This window comes from Ptychodera flava, chromosome 3 (genome assembly GCF_041260155.1).
Source record: "Ptychodera flava strain L36383 chromosome 3, AS_Pfla_20210202, whole genome shotgun sequence".
NCBI classification, from domain to species: Eukaryota; Metazoa; Hemichordata; class Enteropneusta; family Ptychoderidae; genus Ptychodera; species Ptychodera flava.
This window is the reverse complement of record NC_091930.1, coordinates 40,476,475-40,496,566: the sequence shown is the minus strand read 5'-3', so window position 1 is coordinate 40,496,566 and position 20,092 is coordinate 40,476,475. Positions and strand designations below refer to the sequence as shown.

Below are 20,092 nucleotides of genomic sequence, written 5' to 3'. Positions count from 1 at the left end.
ACAGTATTTTAGCATCGGTGGAGTGCAGTTCTCGTCCAATCAGAATGGCGCATGTAGCATGATATAATATAATTTTGATTTTGCTCAGTTTTTTTTCTTACCACATCAATCTCGTCTTGTCAGTCAACTTTATGTTCTTAATTTACTCCGTTTAAATTGCTTTGGTATATGTAATGATGGTCTCCCATGACAAATGGAGTATTTGTTTAATGAGTCACAGACCATTGGTGTCGATAACAAGACGTGACATGCTCATGATGCTGCAAATAATGTTGCAAGCATGCTTCATAATTATTTTGAAGAGCATGGTTGAGAAAGGATGGTTGCCATCGCCATGCAGATAATTGTGCTGGGCAAAATAAAACAAGGGCCTTATTATACATGACATATAGGGCTAACTTACATGATTAGATTCATTGTCATTTCTTAGCACCTAGTCGCACAAAATATTGACACCTAATTGGTCCACAACAATGACTCGTTATTTTCACTGATACATTGATGATATTGTAATGTTCCTGTGTTGGTACTTCTGACAGTAACGACAAAGGCGACTGTTTTCCTTTTTTAAGTGACTCGACCAAAAATCTTATCAATACCAAAAGTGTATCTGTGATTATTGTTTCGGTGAAATACGCCGGTTTTATCCTAGAAGTTATAATTACACAGTTGTGCAGCTGGTAGATATTTTATCAAGAAGTTCAAGGGTAGAGTAAGTAATATATTATGCAAGCCAGAGTTCTATTTATAAGTCCATAATCATGTAAATTCACGTGGTATCTATGGATAAGTTTTTTCCCCACAGTGTTTGAAACCCTATAGACTTAATTTATTTTCGATTTACCAAGGATAATCTAGTGTTGCGTATGTGAGAAAACTGGTCACAGATGATGAGCACTGCAGATCGTGTTTAGAGAAATTTTAAAATGTCTCCATCACCACAAGTCAAGCCATCTTTGTTGCCACCTTGTGGATTGAGTCTAGCTCGGTGGAGAGAGTTCCATAATAAAATTGTTCCATTTGTGAGACCACCACACAACAATGTAGTTTGCCCTGAGAAGTAGATCTAGTATTGTCAGCTGAGAAGTTACCTGCTGAAAGAGGTTACCTCATGACGACTTGTACATGATAAGTTTTAATACCGTTATTATAATGCACCCCGTCTTCTTGTGCCTGGCATTTCAGCGCGTTTCAGCTTTTTGAATGTCATCATATTGCAAGTTGATGTTTCAAGTTCGATATAGCGGTAGGGATGCAATTCCTTTTCATTTCCTTCAAAAATACATCGTTTTGTATTTCCAAATCGAGCCATGAAAGAACCTACTGGGTACCGCTCATTTTTTGTGTTGAACGTGCGTGTCCAGTGCAGTACAGAGTAAATGTATACAGTATACAGATTCAGGGCCGCTAATGCCGGACGATGCTCAATTGTTTCAAACTCAGTTTACATTTCCTTTTTTATTAGTTTTCTACACCTGCAAATTCACTGTTAATGCCAAAACTGTAAAATAATAGCAATAATGGATCCCCTCCCTGCCTATAATGGACTCCAGCAAACTTTGCACTCCATATTTTATTCGGCTTCGCCTCTACTTTATGCCGTGAAAAGTTTCCTTTTGTCCATTATGGACCTAAAGGGGGTACAGTATTGCTTAGATAGAAAGAAAATACTTTCTCAGCTTTTTCCCGGATATTCCCAGACCAATTTCACTTCACAATGACTCAGCCAATGGTTTCTTAATCTATAATCAGAACTCAGTTACTTGTTCTATGTTAGTTGAATTGTAAGCGTTATAAAATGGCAACTTCACCTTTAAGACTAAAGTAATTTATATGTATATCACAGATGTTACATCTGTTTAAAATCATGTCAATGCTGATTTGCCATGCACCATGGTGATATATTGTACACTATACTGAAAAAATGGAAATGCCATCACAAATTTGAATGATCTCCAACAGTATCATACTGTGATGTAAGCCTTTACAAAACAGACTTTAATGTGTGCTACTTCAACAGGAGCACTTAGGAAGCAGTCTTCAGTCGCAGAACGAAATTGAAGACAAGCAGGATGGACGCCACTACCCTACGCTAGCGAGAAACAAGTCTTGCCCACAGTCGCGCACGCCATCCAAAATGAATGAAGACGTCGTTTCTTCAAAAGGTGAACTTTTGTACGATAACGACGGAGAAGGTTTGTTGGTGATCATATTTTAAACTTTCTAATGCTTTGCTACCGTTTATAGGGTACGAGGCCGATACCATATTTTAGAAAGAAGACTTGCTCGAAGATGAAAATCAATGGTGTTCATCAATTAGCACGTCATGAAGGAGCTCTTTATATTTGCGTTGCTTCATTCCACTCACACATTTCGTATAATAAACTGAAGTGACAATTTTCAATGACGCCGTAATCAGCAAATATATCACCTTGTCCTTCCAAGCAGGTTTACCATTTGTGTGATATTTTACCTGGCGAGTTCTTTGTTTGTGAAAACAGGACACGATACAAGTGATGACGAGGCGATGTCCCAACAAACTACCATAGAAGTCACAGGCTTCAAGTCACAGACGAGTATGGAGCATTTAAAACTGTACTTTGCCAATAGGGATGTCTCGGGTGGTGGTAAAATACTGGAAACTAAAAAGACGAATGGCCGTTTGCATGTAACCTTTAAACATTTACGAGGTGAGCATACAAGAAACTTGGCTAGCCATGATAAGTTCATAGTATGGCACACAATGTTAAGTCCTCATCTTGTATTATTATGACTTGATCGTGGACATTTTACTATTCGTGGATTTCACCACTGTTAGGTGCACCTTAAATGGAAAAAGTAACAGTAGTATGATCGTTTCTATATCTTTTCAAGACTCGACTATATAATAACCCCATTGGTGGAAGGATAAATTCCACTGTAGGAGTAGAATGAAGTGACCCTTTGTGTGCGTTTGTCTTGTGAACGCACTAATTATCACCCCATAAGTAGAAGGGTATTATTACTCCAAGATATAAGGAACAATTTGAAATAGATTAACTCATCTCAGACAATATGCCTATGGAAATAGAAATTAAATTGATGATGATGATGATGATGATGATGATGATGATGGAGAGAGAGAGAGAGAGAGAGAGAGAGAGAGAGAGAGAGAGAGAGAGAGAGAGAGAGGAGAGAGCGAGAGAGAGAGAGAGAGAGAGAGAGAGAGAGAGAGAGAGAGAGAGAGAGGGAGAGAGAGAGAGAGAGAGAGTGAGAGAGAGAGAGAGAGAGAGAGAGAGAGAGAGAGAGAGAGAGAGAGAGAGAGAGAGAGAGAGAGAGAGAGAGAGATTTTCATCACTCAGGAAAAGGTGGCGGTCAATCATTCATTGCATAAGGTTGTAAGGAATGCAGGTGTCAACCTTAGGGTTCATCAGAGAGAACTATTAAGCAAAAAAAGTCTAACTGCAGCAGCTCTTGGATTGACAGTGATGGCAATCGCACTTGCCTCATGCTGGGAGTTGGGGTGGGCTTAAGGTTAGATGTAAAACAAAATATTGAAATGCTTGAGCCATTGTTAATTGAGCGATTGTAAAGCAACTTATGGTCGTGTTTGCTAGCGATGGGTCTGTCACCAATTTTATAAAAGACTTTCGAAGTACACAGATACAATGTGAACATAGACAAGTATGAGCCAAGTTACGTCGAGTTATAGGGCTTCTGTTATCAGTTTAACCAGAGCAAGAAGAACAAATTAACACTAAAAATTAAATTGTTAACTGATAACGCTGATAGTCTTTTAAAACCAAATGATGATGCTAGGTTTATTTTTCATTCCCTCTGTCATAAATACAGACGCGGATAGGGTCTTGGACGGACGAGTCCACAAGGTAGACGATGCTATATTATCTGTGAGAAAGGTAACACCATGCCGAAGAGCACCAATCAACAAGACGAGTTTTCTTCTTAGTGGATTACCTCCCGGAACTAACAAGGCAGAGAACGAGCTGCTGTTATACCTAGAGAATTGCACAGGCAAACAAGACCCGGCGTTAAAATACTCGGAAGGATACGAAAATGCAATGGTGACTTATCCGACTGAGATCCATGGTAGGTTTTCTTGTTCTTGTGACCGAAGTAGCATTTTTCCTGAAAGGTTTGCTGGCAAACACAAAATGTCATACAGAGATGGCCGCATGTAGATTTGTTCAAGTTAATGTTAAATCATAATACAATGTATTTTTGGGCAATCAGTTGACGACGTTCTTTGAAATGTTCGCAATGGGGTAGTTTACAATTTTTGGTCTTGGGCAATCTATCAGAAATACGTTATATTTGTTACACAGGTTGTAATGGATTGCCATACTCTGTTTTGTTGAAATGTACATAGAGCATATGCGAGATGGAAATTTTAATAATATAATTTCATTTGCTTTCAAAAATTTCAGTCTCCTTAAAAAGCGTTTGCGAAACAGAATTAAACGCATAGGTCCTAGTATATTGTTACAGCCGAGCTTTGTTTCATACAAAAACGCATAATTTGCATTTTGTAATTAATGACAATAATTTTTGCACTTATGCTTTGGTTTCAATCTAAATTAAATAAAATATGTGAACGTGGAAGTTAATGGTTTGATTTGCTTTCATATTATGCCCAAATGTCTCGATTTCTAAATCTTCTAGTCGGATACGTTCATTATTTTTGCTTAAGCAATTCCACTGATCAAAATGGAGCACATGGTCATGGACACTGCCACTTGACGTTGCTTAGGTTCATTTCAGTACTGTACACAGGACTATAAAATACCTTATTTATTCGGAATAGTTGCGTTATTGTTCTGTTAGTTTCATAACACTAGCCTGTAAAAGGTCATTCTTCATTTTTTTCAATTCCAGACTTTGAAAAACTAAAGCAGAAGATTGAACAAAAGCCATTCCGAAATGCCAGATTGTCCTGTGAAACTGTTCGTCATTCGAATTGTGTTATGGTGAGCAACCTTGCAGAGGAGACGACTGAGCCACTACTTTCGTTTTACTTTGAGAGTAAAGGGAGTGGAGGAGGTGAGGTAGAACGTGTAGAACTTAATAAGGAGAACGCCTCTGCCCTCGTGTACTTCAAGAACTTTATGGGTGAGTGAGTCTCAATGAATTGTCTAATGTTCATATGTATGGAATGATTTTGGTGTTTACTTACAACAAAGATAAACAATGATTTCGATCAATCATTCTCTGTTTTGCCATGACGTCCAAAGAAGTTGGTTGGTGCAGTTAATCAATATAGGACACTCGACAAGAACCCGGTATTGATTTGTTTTTTTTTGTTTGTTTTTGTGTTTCATCTTGTCATTGTTATACAAATGAAAGTATACCACTAGGATGACCTTTTCCTATGATATTAAGGGCTCGTGGTAGGACGACATTTTGTAACTTATGTGTTTCATATTTGTAGAATGTAAACTAACTTGTATTTGTTTCGTGTTCTTTGACTCTGCAGATGCATTGAACGTTTTGAGTAAAACGCATAAGCTAGGTGACACAATGGTCCACGTGGAATCGTTCTATGACTTCCTAGGACGAGGTATCCCAGACTCTCATACCCCTGATGTTGAAGCTGAAACTTCGACTGTAATACCGCTCACACCTTTACAGGTCAGGCAGCTTGCTATCTTAGACTTTCCGAGCATTGCAGAGAAAGATTACGCCAGTGCCAAAATTATTATAGATCACGAAATAGTTAGAATAGATGGTGACATGGAAAACGTGGACCATATCAAAACCATGGCATACAAGTTCCTTGCTGATGTGAAAGTCAAACTAGTGCCATCTTCTCCATTTGCCACATTTCTGAGTTCAGAGAAAGCGCGAAGTCAGCTTACCCGTGTATTGAAAGACAGTGGCGTTCTTGCTGTTTATGATTCCCAAGGAGGGGATATCACCATCTCCGCTGTAAATCAAAATGATCTCCATGCAGCCGCTGACGTCTTATATGCCAATGTCCATCAGAGAGTCTTGAATGTACCAAGCGAGTCGCATTCTTGTCTGCGCGGACCTGGTTGGCAGGTTTTTGTGAACAAGGCAGAAGAGAAGTTTGAGGTTGTGGTCGAATATTTTACGAGCCAGTCTGACAGAGTGACAATCACCGGATTTGTCGATCACGTCGACGGAGCTACGGCGGACATACAAAGATACTTCGACTGCAATACAACCATTGACAGATTCATCGATGTCGCTGGAGGAAAGGTTGAATTTATGTTCAAACATATGAAAGCTGATCTTGACAAGCTCACTGAAACTGGTATCGTGATCAAGAAGAAGAAAGACGAGAACCCTCGTGCTACTGGGGTGATTATACATGGTACAAAGCAAAACATTGACAACGGTGAAAAAAGTATCAGGGAGTATCTGGACGCAATCTGCCATGACAGGCGTTATATGAATGAGCCAGGAATTGCAAGACTTTTCCAGCAAGAAGGGGGTCAAGCACACATCCGCTTCGTGCAGGAACAGAACAGATGCATAATAGACGTTTCAATATGTAGGGATGGTCGCACTGGTCTTACAGAGGAAATAGAGGCACCTCAAAGATTGCACTCCAGTCTTACCACTGTCTGCCATGTTCACCTGTATGCTGGGCCAAGGGTACTTGTGATGAAAGGAGATATCACTAAGATGCGGGTCGATGCTATCGTGAATCCAGCTAATAATAGGCTGGACCATGGCGGTGGGGTTGCCAAAGCTATCATCGATGCAGGTATACACAACAAAAGACCTAAGGAATAAAATATAATCTATCACACAGCTCCGAATGTCAAAATCACGACATGGAAAGAGCGAGAGAGAGAGAGAGAGAGAGAGAGAGAGAGAGATATGAAAGAATGACTGTAGTAACGGAGGGAGTTATTCACAAAAGAAAAATTACACACAATTTACACACTCATAGGAAAACTTGCATATCAAGACTAACCAAACGATAAAGGAGGTGGCAGAAAGAGACAAAGAAACAAGATATCACGAAACGCGTGGAATTACGTAGACATGTCTTTCTATGTTATCAGGAGGAAAGATCATCCAAGAAGAAAGTAACAACATCATTGAAAATCGAGGGAAATTACTGGATGGTGAGGTAGTTTCAACGCAACCAGGCCGTCTGCACTGCAAACGACTCATTCACGCCGTAGGACCGAAATGGGACGACGGAATTGGTAAGGATTCGGAAAAGCAAAGGAAGGAAAAGAAATTGCTGCTTGCAGATGCTGTCACACAGAGCCTTGAAGAGGCAAGGAAATGGTCATGTAAATCAGTCGCTATTCCAGCAATCGGTTCTGGAATCTTTGGATTTCCCGTTGACGTATGTACAGACGTCATTGTAGAAGCCGTGGAGACATACATCCAAGAGAGTCGATTGGAGTTGATTGACGTGTATTTAGTAGATCTTGAAGATGAAGTCTGTAGTAAATTCAAAGAATCACTGGAAAGGTATACCAGACAAAGTGTTGAATACGCCGAAGGTGAGTTCTTGTCTTAGATAGCATGGATTGTCCCTAACTTGCGACACCATAGCCCTGCGTACAGGTCTGTGTGTTCCCGGGGTTATACGGCCTCCACCACAGCCCTGCAACGGTTAATGGAGATAACTGGCGACTCTGCGGTCCAGATCCGGACCGCAAAACGGTCTTTTTGGCCGAAATTCTACTCTATCGGGGCAAAATCCTTTCCCTGCCTACCTTTACTTCCTAACCAACCCCAGAAAAGATGCGATTAACTTCTCCTAACGTCCAAAACCGCTCGTTTTCTGAAACATAACGTACTCGACAAGTTGTTTACCCATGGAGATCGCCATTTTGAATCTCGCCAGTTATCGCTATGGACCGTTGCAAGGCTGTGGGGGAGGCCGTATAACGCCGGGAACACACAGACCTGTATGCAGGGCTAGCGACACCAATGCTCTCTTTCACTCATGCTCGTACTATCGTTAAGTATTCTACCTCTATTAGCATGCCAATTATTTCCCCTGACAAGTGAAAACATCGATGATTTTGAATATTTATATATCTCATTAAGGCTGTTATACATTGTTATGGTAAGCGTATCGTTAACTGAGATCTAACACTGAAATTTGCTTATCCGTAAATTCGCGACAACTTTGTTGCTCAGAGTCGTAATCCAGTCGATTCGCACAGCTTCGAAAGACTAAAGTGTCACCTGTTTTACTTCACAGGTAACCAACAAAGCCGGATAGGCTTTTTAAACGAGGGAGAAAATGATTGTAGCCAGCTGAAATGTGATAAAGGAAGCTTTGATAACGAAATAGCCACTTCAGAAGGAAAGGTCATTCGATTGGTGAAGGGTAATATTACAGAGCAGGTGGTAAGCATATTCTTATATTTACCGGCCTGTAGTTGTACTTTCCTTTGTTGATAGGCAGATGACTTGTTTAAACAGCTGCTTATATCTAATTTGTTTTACGATATATCTTTAGAATGAAATTGTATTGTAAATTAATTGGAAATGGTTTACTCTCAACTTGCGATATCAGAATCGCCACTTAAAATTTCCCCATAGCCGTTATATTTCTTGAAGTCTGCAAAAGGTGAATATTGTTACAGCTATGTTTCATGTAACAACCGTCTACACTTTACCATACATCAAATTTGCAGCTGCATCATGCCGAATTCTAATTCTACCTTCAAGAACACTGAAACAGAAATGCATATGGTTATGTTTAGAATGATTGCAATATCATATTGCCAGCATGGATAATGAATAACCTCACAATTATGGATCCAAAATTCTTAACCAGAACTTCTTGAATCCGAAGAGGACGAAAAATCTTCACTGTTGGGGAGACCTTCCATTAAAAATAGCTAGAATTCTTCTATTATGCTCGAGGTAATGTTTATAAATTCATTTTCAAGATATTTAAGTCGGGAAATTATGTCATTCTATATTCTCTTGAATATTAAGACTGACGTCATCGTAAGTACCACCGGGAAAGACATGAGTTTACAAAACGGAGGTGGCGTGTCACAGGCTGTATTGAGAGATGGGGGCGCAGTGATACAGAAAGAATTAGATGAAGTAAAGAGGCGAAGAGGAAACCCCGACGCCGGGCAAGTTTTTGTTACTAAAGGGGGTGCTTTGAAGTGCAAGGCAATGTATCATGTATTTTGTGGTCCTTGGACTACAGGAGGGAATGGCCCAGGGAAGGTAAGACCGAATGGAGATTCTGTTTCAGTCATATTTCAGCTATAATGTTTGCAAACGAATTTTCGTGTGTTTGAAGGTCCAACCTGGATTCGTCAACTGATATTTCGACTGAAACTCAGTCCCCTTTTGATTCTTTTGCATTAAGGTTGTCAGTGATATAATGAGGAAGCGTTCAATGAAGCCTGCAAGAGCAATATGAATTCCATCACTTTCCCGGCAGTCGGGTACTGGTGGATGCGGGTACCCGAAAGAAACAGTGGCCAATATTATGATAGAGGAAGCATTGAACTTCAGCAGGACCTATCCAAATAGTTCTGTCAATGATATACAAATAATTGTATATGACAAAGATCACTCCAGCGTTCAGGTGAGGGGCGAACAGAGGCAAACATATATCCATTCATCCATTCATATGTACGCACGCACGTACATACATACATACATGCAAGGATACATGCAAAGATACATACATACATACATACATACATACATACATACATACATACATACATACATATTACATACATACATACATACGCACGCACGACGCACGCACCACCTAGTACGTACATACTACATACATACATACTACATACATACATACATACATACATACATACATACATACATACATACATACATACATACATACATACATACATACATACATACATACATACATACATACATACATACATACATACATACATACATACATACATACATACATACGTACATACGTACATACGTACATACGTACATACGTACATACGTACATACATACATAGAGGGATACAGGAATACGGTATACTACCTACATGTTTGAAGTCCGGTATAGAAATGATCTCTCTCTAAAATGAGAGAGAGAGAGAGAGAGAGAGAGAGAGAGAGAGAGAGAGAGAGAGAGAGAGAGAGAGAGAGAGAGAGAGAGAGAGAGAGAGAGAGAGAGAGAGAGAGAGAGAGAGAGAGAGAGAGAGAGTTAGAGACAGACAGACAGACAGACAGACAGACAGACAGACAGATAGACAGACACAGATGAAGACAGAGACATACAGACGTACATAGAAAGAGAGTGAGATAATAAAAACAAATTGTTTTTGTTCTTATTCGTTCATTTTCTAAGGCCTTTCAAGAGACGTTTGCAAGACGCCAGTTATTGTTAAGAGCCCATCGACAATCGAGGGATTTCTATCATTCTGCTGAAGGTATACGGAACAGAATTGAATCGCTAATTCATCTTTGAACTTTATTAATTCATTCATACCGACGCAACTTTGAATGGTTTACTTAAAGTTAATGACGTAGTCATTGTGTCATTTATTCCTCGATTTGTTTGTTCGTTTTTTTTTGTTTGTTTTCATTCAATTTCTCTCGATTTAAGGTTAGAGGAATGGTATTCGACCTTTCCAAACAATGGATTCTGTAAAGAAAAAGTGAGCTTTTAAGGCTATTTAAAGCTCATTTTTTTCTTAAAGACCACATTATTGCGAATTGTTTGATGGACATTTTGTGATCACTGTTCTGTAAAGAGCACGTGATGGTCAATTTTCGTACCTCTAATGCATAATGAACATTCAAAGTGCGTCTCAAATGAGTTAGAGCCGTCATACAGTGTTGTTACGAACTCATATTACGGATTGGAAAAAATTTCAAGTCACAGAAAATGGCCCCAAAGGGCCCCAAACAACCATCGGAAACATATACTTTTGCAAAATTACCACAGCGGATTGAAATCCTATAAAGTTCAAACGCAAACACTCCATCGTTTGCAAAATATTTTAGAAAGCTTATTAAATTTAATGTCACACGATCCTTATGTAAAGGGTGATTGTAAAATTACAAATAAAACATCAGCAAATACGTACTCGCTGAACCTTAATACATATACAGTATGTTTTCAGGTTATTTATTATTTTCAATGCATACATATCCTGAGTACTTATATTTGCACTTCTTTTCAATCTTTTGTCTTTTGAGCGATAGCTTGCTCTTTCATTCATTCGTTTAATTACATATAATCGATTCATCCGTACTTTCAAGTTCATTTATTAATCCTTCTTTCATCTAAACAGCGTTAGGTATTCATGCGTTCTAATAGTTTTGAAATCATCCATCACTCCTGGGTCCTTTCATTCATAATCTATTTCAACCGAGCCTTCATGGAAATGTTTCTACGCTTAAATCGTTCTGATGTTCTATTATACTTTAAAGTTCCATTAGCTGTATCTTCTGGAGATTTTTCCATTAGTTTTGATTGAAATGATCACTTGCACATGTTGAATAGCCTGTCAAATAACATAGAATCGCATATTATTCGGAAACATTACATTTGTCCGGACAGAAATACAAACTCTGTTGACACGTGGATTGCAACATAGGCATTCTTCTGCACCTGCGCGAGCCATTTACAGCAATTTCAAAATCAATATTCATTACTTATGCCCGGTACTTACGTCGTAGTCAATTGTCCGAGCACGTTGCGTAGCCAGATGTCTGGCAATCCACGACGCAATGTTGTTTTGATCACGCAATAAACGTGAACTTGTACATATCGCGTGATCGCGGCGTCAACATTATCTTTGTTCTCCCCAGCACGCTGAGCATGCCAGACGTCAACAAACGAGCTTGGAAGGGCAACACGTTTGAACTAAATTAGCAGTTTTATATGGCTATAACATCACTAATCATGTTTGTTTCTTCGTAAAACAACATTTTGCAACAAATATGAGCCTCCAACATGGAATTTTCCGAGGTAAAAAATGGTCAAAAGTTACAAATAATGGCCCTTAATGATTATGTTCCTATAAAAAGGAGGTTTGTCTTGCCTCATTCACCTATCTTTGCCCAGCGTTTGCAGGATCATCTAATACAGAGTGACGATGTGTGTATGAATGTCGTAAAAACTACGTGTTAGTGCATGTTACCATTTTTGTTTATTGCCCACGCTTGAGCGACTACTTTACTCGGTTAACATTTGCTTCCGAGCAACTTGCAAGGATCAAATATTTTGTAGATTAGGACACAAAGCATCGACTAAACATATATATTTATGCTGTTTGTGGTCTTCAAACAGAAATATTTCAGCAGTATTCTTCCAACAGGGCTAAACCTCTTCAACCCAGAATGTGGCAGTGACGTCAGCATGACAATAGGGAACGTCCTCGTTGAAATCGTTGAAGGAGATATCTGTGAACAATCAGGCGATGTCATTGTCAACTACACTGACACCAATTTGACATGTGACAGTAAGTTATTCAAACCACGAATTATTACCTTACCTTGAATCGGCATTTATCACGGTGTTGAAAGTTTAACAATGGGTATCTTTGTCAACTTTCATTTGCATGACATATATTGCATGGTCGTCATGAAAGAATGCATTGCAAATATTAATATTTTCTAAAATTAACCATAGTTAATGAAATATATCTCGTTCTCTTCAGGAGGTGTTTCTAAAGCAATCATCGAAGCAGCTGGACCTGAAGTTAAATCCGAACTCAGAACCATCGGTATGCATGTTAATTTCCTTATTTTGTGATTGTGAGGTGCGATGTCAATACCCATTTTTCATTTAATAACGTCTGTATTACACTGCATAAAAGTTGACTTCTGATACTAATCACCTTGTACTATGACAGTTTGTTTGCTGGCCTGGAAGACTGACTGAATCCCTTACACAGCAAGAAAATGACAGGCTGATTGCTGTATATGCCTGTAACAGTGTCTGATTAGTACCTGTAATAGTCCCTCAGAAATAACCTGTTACAGGACCGGTGAATTAGTCAGATATCAGGGGTGTATATACAGGTCTGTATCAGGCCTGGTATTACAGGAATAAACACAATGATGTATTTTCTGAGTGTAGCCAGTGCTGTGATCACATGACTGAAATACTGGTTATAAAAAGTGGCGAGTCAGTTTAATGTACAGGGCCTGTTTTCAGAAAAAAATGGGCATTTGTGATGACAGAACTGTATACAGACATAATTGAGTGTTCATTGAAACATTGTTTACCCTTTTACAGGTATTCACTTTGCTGTGTACGGTCCTTTAAATGCAGTGATGGGACAGGCAGAAATTTCAGGCCCTGTCACATCGCTGTGTTTACAGCACTGTATCTAGCCATGCCAATACAGAACTGGCCACAGACCTGTACATCAGCACCTGTCACAGCAATGGAACGTCTTTACTGACATAGACCTGTACCACAGGGTTGTGTTAGGGTCTGTACAGGGGCTATCACCTAATCTTTTGTTGATATTGTGTATTGCGTCCTCATCAATAGCATATAATTGGTGAATATGGTCTTCAATTTGATTATTCAGAAACACCACGGGTTGGCGAGCTGTGTTGACCAGTGCTGGTAGTCTGAAATGCAAGAAAATAATACATCTTGTGCCAGATCCTGAAAACATAAAAGACAGTGTACATGAAGTTTTGAAACTTGCTGACATGTGCCGGTTCTCTACAGTTGTCATGCCAACGATAGGTACAGGTAGGAAAATACTCATGAAAGCTCCAGATTAATCATCACCAATCTCAAGGCGTCAAATTTGGTAAATTTGCTATCAGATTTGAACCAATAACGGACGGCATGTAGTATCTAGCGATGAAATCAACTGCCAAAATGAAGGAGACAGGAAGATGTAAAGATTCCGCCATTTTCTTTAATTTTTTAAGAAACAGTTTTCTAAAATTCTGAATAAACGATACGCACGCTGGAAGGCTAAGATTTTATTCATTCTCAAAGTCATTCAAATTTTTTGTTAACACTTAATTTCAGCTCCACATAATTTAAATTATAATCCCAAGGCAATGTAAGCACACGCGTAGCTTGGAAATTCACAGTGTATACATGAGAATATTTAACACAAAAATAGACAATCGTCCGCCAATACATTAACAAGTGGAGAAAATCTGTCTGCAAGAAATGTAACTGTAAGGTATCTCGATGTTTTCCAAGTTTGGGTTTTTAAAACAGTAGTATTGTGACACGCTTCATGCAGGCAGTATTCTTTTCAGATTGTCTCATGTATTCAATCACTTCAATTCTGTATAAGTCTGATTAAATATTTACATCAAGGATAGCATGGCACGATGGACTGCACCGCGATAGATAGTCTTCAGGCCGCAGGACTGAGCCGTAGTCTGGTCCTGTCGACAAGACAATTAAGTCCTGACACTTTTATCATATGCATGTCGAGTTCCCAGCAATGTTTTTTCATAAATCACGATATTTTAACCATCGAAGTAACTAGTTGCAGTTAGGATAACCATTTTATTACTCTCGCTCTTTCTTCTCTTGTTTGTGCAAGATATGACATGGTCTAGATTTAGGTCCTTTGTTATGATCATTTTGCCTTAAAAGTGTAGCATAGATATTATCAGTTGAATGAGCGCGAAATAGTGCAGATTTTGAATTACCACATAGGATACCTTCACAAAGATCCCAAGGAAATCGCCAAAAAAATATTTGGAGGCATCAAAGCGTCACCGAAACTAGAAACAGTCAACAGTGTTCGGATCGTTATCTACAAGCCAGAGATGATGGGTGTATTCAAGAAGGCAATGGAAGATTATTGTGATCCCTCACTTAGGAAAATACTGAAGAGGAAGTTGAGTGAGTGTGTGATTTGTTTTCGAAAAGCTTTTTCACAGCAAAAAATTTCCTTCGTTAAATGGCTGAATTAAGGAGGTTGTGTATTAATAACATTTTACTCATCCTAAAATTCTTCATTCATTTCCCACCGACAGGAAAAACATCACAGTAAAAAACCAGTTACCTGCAGGGATATATCCGTCTTAATGATTTAATTTATTTGGGTAAACCTTCAAACTTAAAGATGTAGAACAAGTAATATTAAGAATGCAAATCCTTTTGACAGTCTCGTATACTTATACACAAAATATATAACCATCAAGTTATCATTGAAAATGTCGAAAGTTATATGATGGGTACCCTGTACATTATTCACGATGTTGAAAAACGCTCATACGGAAGCTATTTTTGTCGCAGCGATACTTTCCAAACAGAATGTCTAATTTTTGACGTTGTTTATTAATGAAGGGAAAGTTGCAAAACGCAAAGGGAGACACATGGTTCCTCAACTTCACCGAAGAGATACAGGTGCCTCTGGAGGAGTGGAGCCTTTTCCTGTGGTCTGCTTTGACGTTTATGCTGGCACTCTAAACGATGTTAAGTCCGCATTTCAACAACTTCATAATTACGTCGAAAAGCAAGTCATCGAAAAGGTAAGTTAACAACAGTCTCCTAATTGTAGCCTTTAATTCGGTTGTGAGAATCGTCAACTTCACAACTATTTCTTCATTTAGAGCACATTGTTTATTGACTCAGGGATTTAGCATGGACTTTTTGTTTGTCCATTATCTAAAGGTTGTTAATGACTCTGATGTAAGTGGTCTGACAGACGGAGACATGGCGCAAATAAAGGAACTGGCATCATCACTACAGGTAAGGCTAGAGAATTCGTGATTCATGTTTAAGTTATGGAGTTTTAAGGTGTCAAGGAAGTAAGAAATATAGCGCTGGAAGTTTAGTATTTTATTTTCGGCTATTATGGAATCAAAGTTTCATGAACATCATAATTAATATACTAGTGAGGAGATTTTTGGTCCGATATATTTGCTTTTTTATTCATCACAAATTTTCTCCGTTTTGGGTGTAACTTTGTTTTACAGAAAAAAAATTAGCTATCCGTGTCGTTTCCACACTTATTGTTTCTCATATGCAGGCATCTGCAGAGGTAGTCGATACAGGTTGCGTTTGTCGACTCAAGTTGACAGGAATGCCAGAAGCTGTCATGAGGCTCAATGATAAAGTAACCCAGTTTCTCAAGCGAATGCAAGAAGAGCACCGGCGAGTGTCTGAAGCAACGGCGCTGGCACAGAACGTAGCTTGGCTGTACTGGAACGAGGACGGCTTTGAAGAGTACGAGGATGAAGTTGCTGGTCACATCGAGCAAGAGTATAAGGCCGGCAATGCTGACGCCTTTTTTGAATTGGATGAATGTTCATACCAAGTCTGTTTCAACTCCATGACAGAAATCGACTTGAGCGACGGATCAAAAGTTCCTGTTAGGAGAGATTTAAAAGAAGGTAAGCTAAGGACTTCACTCTGGTTCAAAATAAAAAAAGCCATGATTCGTCTTATAGTGCAGATGTAGCAACATTGTCAATAAGCACCGAAAATATATAATTTTCTTGATCATCAACCAAATTGTATTCGGCTCGTATTTTTTTAAGAATGGCATGCAGACTCTCAGAGAGCATCTGTGGTTTCTACAATGCTTATCTGTGTAGCTGACAACGTCATATACTTATTATATTTGGAAATCGGTTTAGTGTTTGATCGGTTGCTTAGAGTTAAGAAGAAAACAACTTCAGGGAAAATAAATGTCATTAACAAAGAAACCGTTTGTCACCACAGATGGTATTTCTCTTCCCAAGCATTGGGCTCCGATGCATGATTCTGAGGAAGTTAAGGAAGTGCCCCTCATCAGGTCTAGTGAAGAATACATCAGCATTGCAGATGAATTCAAGATATCGATGTTACCAACAGAGACAGAAATTGTAGAGGTATTTAAGGAAAACACGAAAGAACACAAACACAAATAAAGAAAAGGAAGAGTATTTCTGTCTATATGCATGCATGCATGTATGTATGTATGCATGTATGTATGTATGTATGTATGTATGTATGTATGTATGTATGTATGTATGTATGTATGTATGTATGTATGTATGTATGTATGTATGTATGTATGTATGTATGTATGTATGTATGTGTGTGTGTGTGTGTGTGTGTGTGTGTGTGTGTGTATGTATGTATGTATGTATGCATGCATGCATGCATGTATGCATGCATGTATGTATGTATATATGTATGTATATATGTATAGTATGGTATGTTGCACATTAGTAACCCACAACTCTTTAATGTTGAGTTATGAGGTTCAATGAAATCAGATGATTGGAGCCTCATTTCGGACAAGTTAATTCATAGGACATTTTAAAACTCATTGGAATTATTCTCTTTTTAGATAAAAAGAATACAGAACAGGCAGTTATATCGACAAGTGGTGCTCAAGAAGCAAACAATGCAATATAGAAGTATACCTGGGATCCAAATAGAGCGAAAACTCTACCATGGTACATCATTCGAAACCTGCGCCAAAATAAACGCCCAGGGTTTTAACAGGAACTTCGCAGGAAAACATGGTATGTTTCATTATACATTCAATGTATATGACTACTGGAAAGATTACTCAATACTAACCTTCATTCCTACTTTGTTCAGTGGATGAAACATATCTTTCCAGCATTATTTTTTCATGTAAATGGGCAATTCCAAATGATCAGTAGTAACTGTTGACACACTAGTAAATGAGTATAGAGTAGTTTCAAATTGATAATGCACTCTCTGCTGTCTCATTTTAACTAGCTGCCGTGAAAAATTGAACATTAAGATAAAGTAGTTTTATTAAAGATGAAGAGTGGTCTTTCTCTGGTTTCGAATCGTAAAACTTGAAAGTTAAGGGGAATTTACGGGTAGTTGCTGGTTACCTTGAATTTCTCTATTCTGCTTCGTAAGACGCTAAGCTGTCTGCTTCTATATGGCATGGGGAGAGAATGCACTGTATTACTCAAGATTATTAAATCTGAGCCAATGTAAGGAAAATCCTGCGCTATTTCAACGCTCTGTACTTACACAGTGCATGATGAAAAATCGCTTTCGACCGAAGGCGTCGAGAATATTGTGAGGGTTATCATCAGTGACCTTCGAGAGGCATATTTAAAGACACGGTGTGAATTTGTAATGTGTGCCTTTGTAATTCATTCATGTTCACTGTTCCTTGATTCCAGCCGCTGCTTACGGACGAGGATGTTACTTCGCCCTCAACGCTAAATACTCATCTGCGGATAGGTTCTCACCACGCGACACCAATGGTCACAAGCACATCTATGTCTGCAAAGTCCTGACGGGCGAGTACACCCAGGGGAGACGCGATATGCTGGTTCCTCCATCTAAGAATCATAACAATCCTACTGATTGTTACGACAGCGTCGTCGATAACACTACAAACCCCACAATATTTGTCATTTTCTACGATGCTATGGCCTATCCGGAATATCTTATTACGTTTAAATAATTCATTTAGTCATGTAGACGCTTATTATAAACGAGAGCCACTAGCAACTGTTTGATGATTTTCAAATTTCCCTTATAAATATCCTTTGTTGTGTTGCAGGAAAAGATGGTCGATATCTTATGATTATTGGCAAATTGGAAAACGAATGATTATTTTGCACTCATATATTTCCTGCAAAATATTCATGCATTTAATAATATAACCCGCTAATCAAAGTAAATCAACAACAAATACATGGCAAAAATCTAATTATGAAACGAAAGACAAAAAATAATGCACAATGACATTGGACCATCAGCACAAATAGCAGTGCTCTTATCATACTTTTCGGATTATATGCGCTTATTACATTATATTCGAAACAGCCTTACGCATCAACTTTGTATTACTTATTGTTGTTTTTTTACTCGGTTATAATTATATCTTTCGCATGTGCTTTAAAATGGACTTTATCGTATTGCTGCAAATGAAAACCATCTAAAATCAGGATGATTCAAATTCATTACAGGAATTTTTCACGCCTTTGTAAATCATAGTAAATAAGTCAACTCAACTTATTTCCAGACTCGAAATAACTTAAGAAGAAAACGTCATTTTTCAAACGTATTCATTATCAACATGATTGTATATCCTATATTGATAATTTGTTGAGGACACTTAACTCAACTGTGCACTGTAATACAATTGTGGGCGAAATTAATAATTTGTTGAGGGCATATATAAGTGTTATGAAACTTCACTTGAAGTTAGAACAATCAATATTAACAAACATTTTAAACCTATGGCTTGTCATTTGGTATTATATTATTCATTTCTGGTACCACAGTATCAGGAAAATTTAACTGTGTTTCAATGTTGCACATATGCTGTAGCAATTAATGATTAAATAAAGAATCAGAAAGCTACTGATGCATTGAGGGTCGAGTTGTCTGTTTAAACTTACTATTACCGCAACAAAAGTTTCTCTTAATAGGTTAAAATTGACTTCGGTAAGTAGTCCGTCAGAACGAACTTCATTGCAACAAAATGCAATAATATAGATAAATTCACACAAATAAGTTGCCTGTATCGCAGAATAATACACCTGAATTCACATGAATTCGTATGAATATAGGCTTGCTGAACGCAAGCAATGGATTGTTAACTGTGTTCATCTGTATAAGCGCTATTCAGGCAATAATCTGTGCTAATAAAATAAGTATTTTGGCAGGTTTGTTCGAAAAGACTGCGAGCAGATCTGTTTTGCAAGCAAAAACTGCATCAAATGATTACTTTTATTACTATAGCGATCACAAGCAAATGCATTTGTTTTGCACCGTGTGCACTGCAGTACACTGATAATTTTGGAAAATATTAATTCGTGGCATAAGTGATATACGTAGATGTTGATAAATTTGAAGTCACTAAGGCCTCGCACCACACTGTCAATCAGTCCCTTTTGACCTAAGCACCTATGGTGACGAATGATATCATGTAAAAGATTCTTAAGCTGCACTTGACCTCGATAATTATGTAGAATTCATTTCAGATTAGAAACTTTACTTACCATGGACAAGTGCCCTCGCTGCTCAAAAGTGACGAGATTAACTTCCTCTTAAAGGCAACCATAGCAACTTAGATCACATTCAAATAACTGTTCGTGGACTAATCAGTGTTTTTTCTGGCCATTACTTGGTTCAAAATAACTATGGAAAACTGCATGCACTAAGAACACTTTTCACTTAGATAACGTCAGTTTG

General features: G+C 38.3%; 2 protein-coding genes and 1 long non-coding RNA gene across 3 annotated transcripts; all 3 read left to right on the top strand.

Annotated features, from left to right (window-relative positions):
* Window positions 1-2,025: 2,025 nt before the first annotated feature.
* LOC139130039 (uncharacterized) lies at window positions 2,026-4,071 on the top strand. The gene is made up of 3 exons (XR_011551756.1): window positions 2,026-2,195; window positions 2,502-2,690; window positions 3,832-4,071. It is a non-coding gene; the product is annotated as an uncharacterized lncRNA (long non-coding RNA).
* An 810-nt stretch (window positions 4,072-4,881) lies between these two features.
* LOC139129301 (protein mono-ADP-ribosyltransferase PARP14-like) lies at window positions 4,882-12,765 on the top strand. Its single transcript, XM_070694938.1, has 8 exons — window positions 4,882-5,106; window positions 5,471-6,727; window positions 7,032-7,484; window positions 8,195-8,343; window positions 8,941-9,183; window positions 9,329-9,367; window positions 12,230-12,428; window positions 12,627-12,765. Exons 1-8 carry the CDS (start codon window positions 4,962-4,964, stop codon window positions 12,719-12,721), a joined length of 2,580 nt encoding a protein of 859 aa, XP_070551039.1. The 5' UTR covers window positions 4,882-4,961; the 3' UTR covers window positions 12,722-12,765.
* Window positions 12,766-13,533: 768 nt separating this feature from the next.
* On the top strand, window positions 13,534-19,251 carry LOC139130038 (protein mono-ADP-ribosyltransferase PARP14-like). Its single transcript, XM_070695758.1, has 8 exons — window positions 13,534-13,678; window positions 14,615-14,803; window positions 15,251-15,435; window positions 15,578-15,655; window positions 15,936-16,299; window positions 16,631-16,779; window positions 17,244-17,421; window positions 18,067-19,251. The coding sequence occupies exons 1-8, from the start codon at window positions 13,636-13,638 to the stop codon at window positions 18,351-18,353; spliced, it is 1,473 nt and encodes a 490-aa protein (XP_070551859.1). The 5' UTR covers window positions 13,534-13,635; the 3' UTR covers window positions 18,354-19,251.
* Window positions 19,252-20,092: the final 841 nt, after the last annotated feature.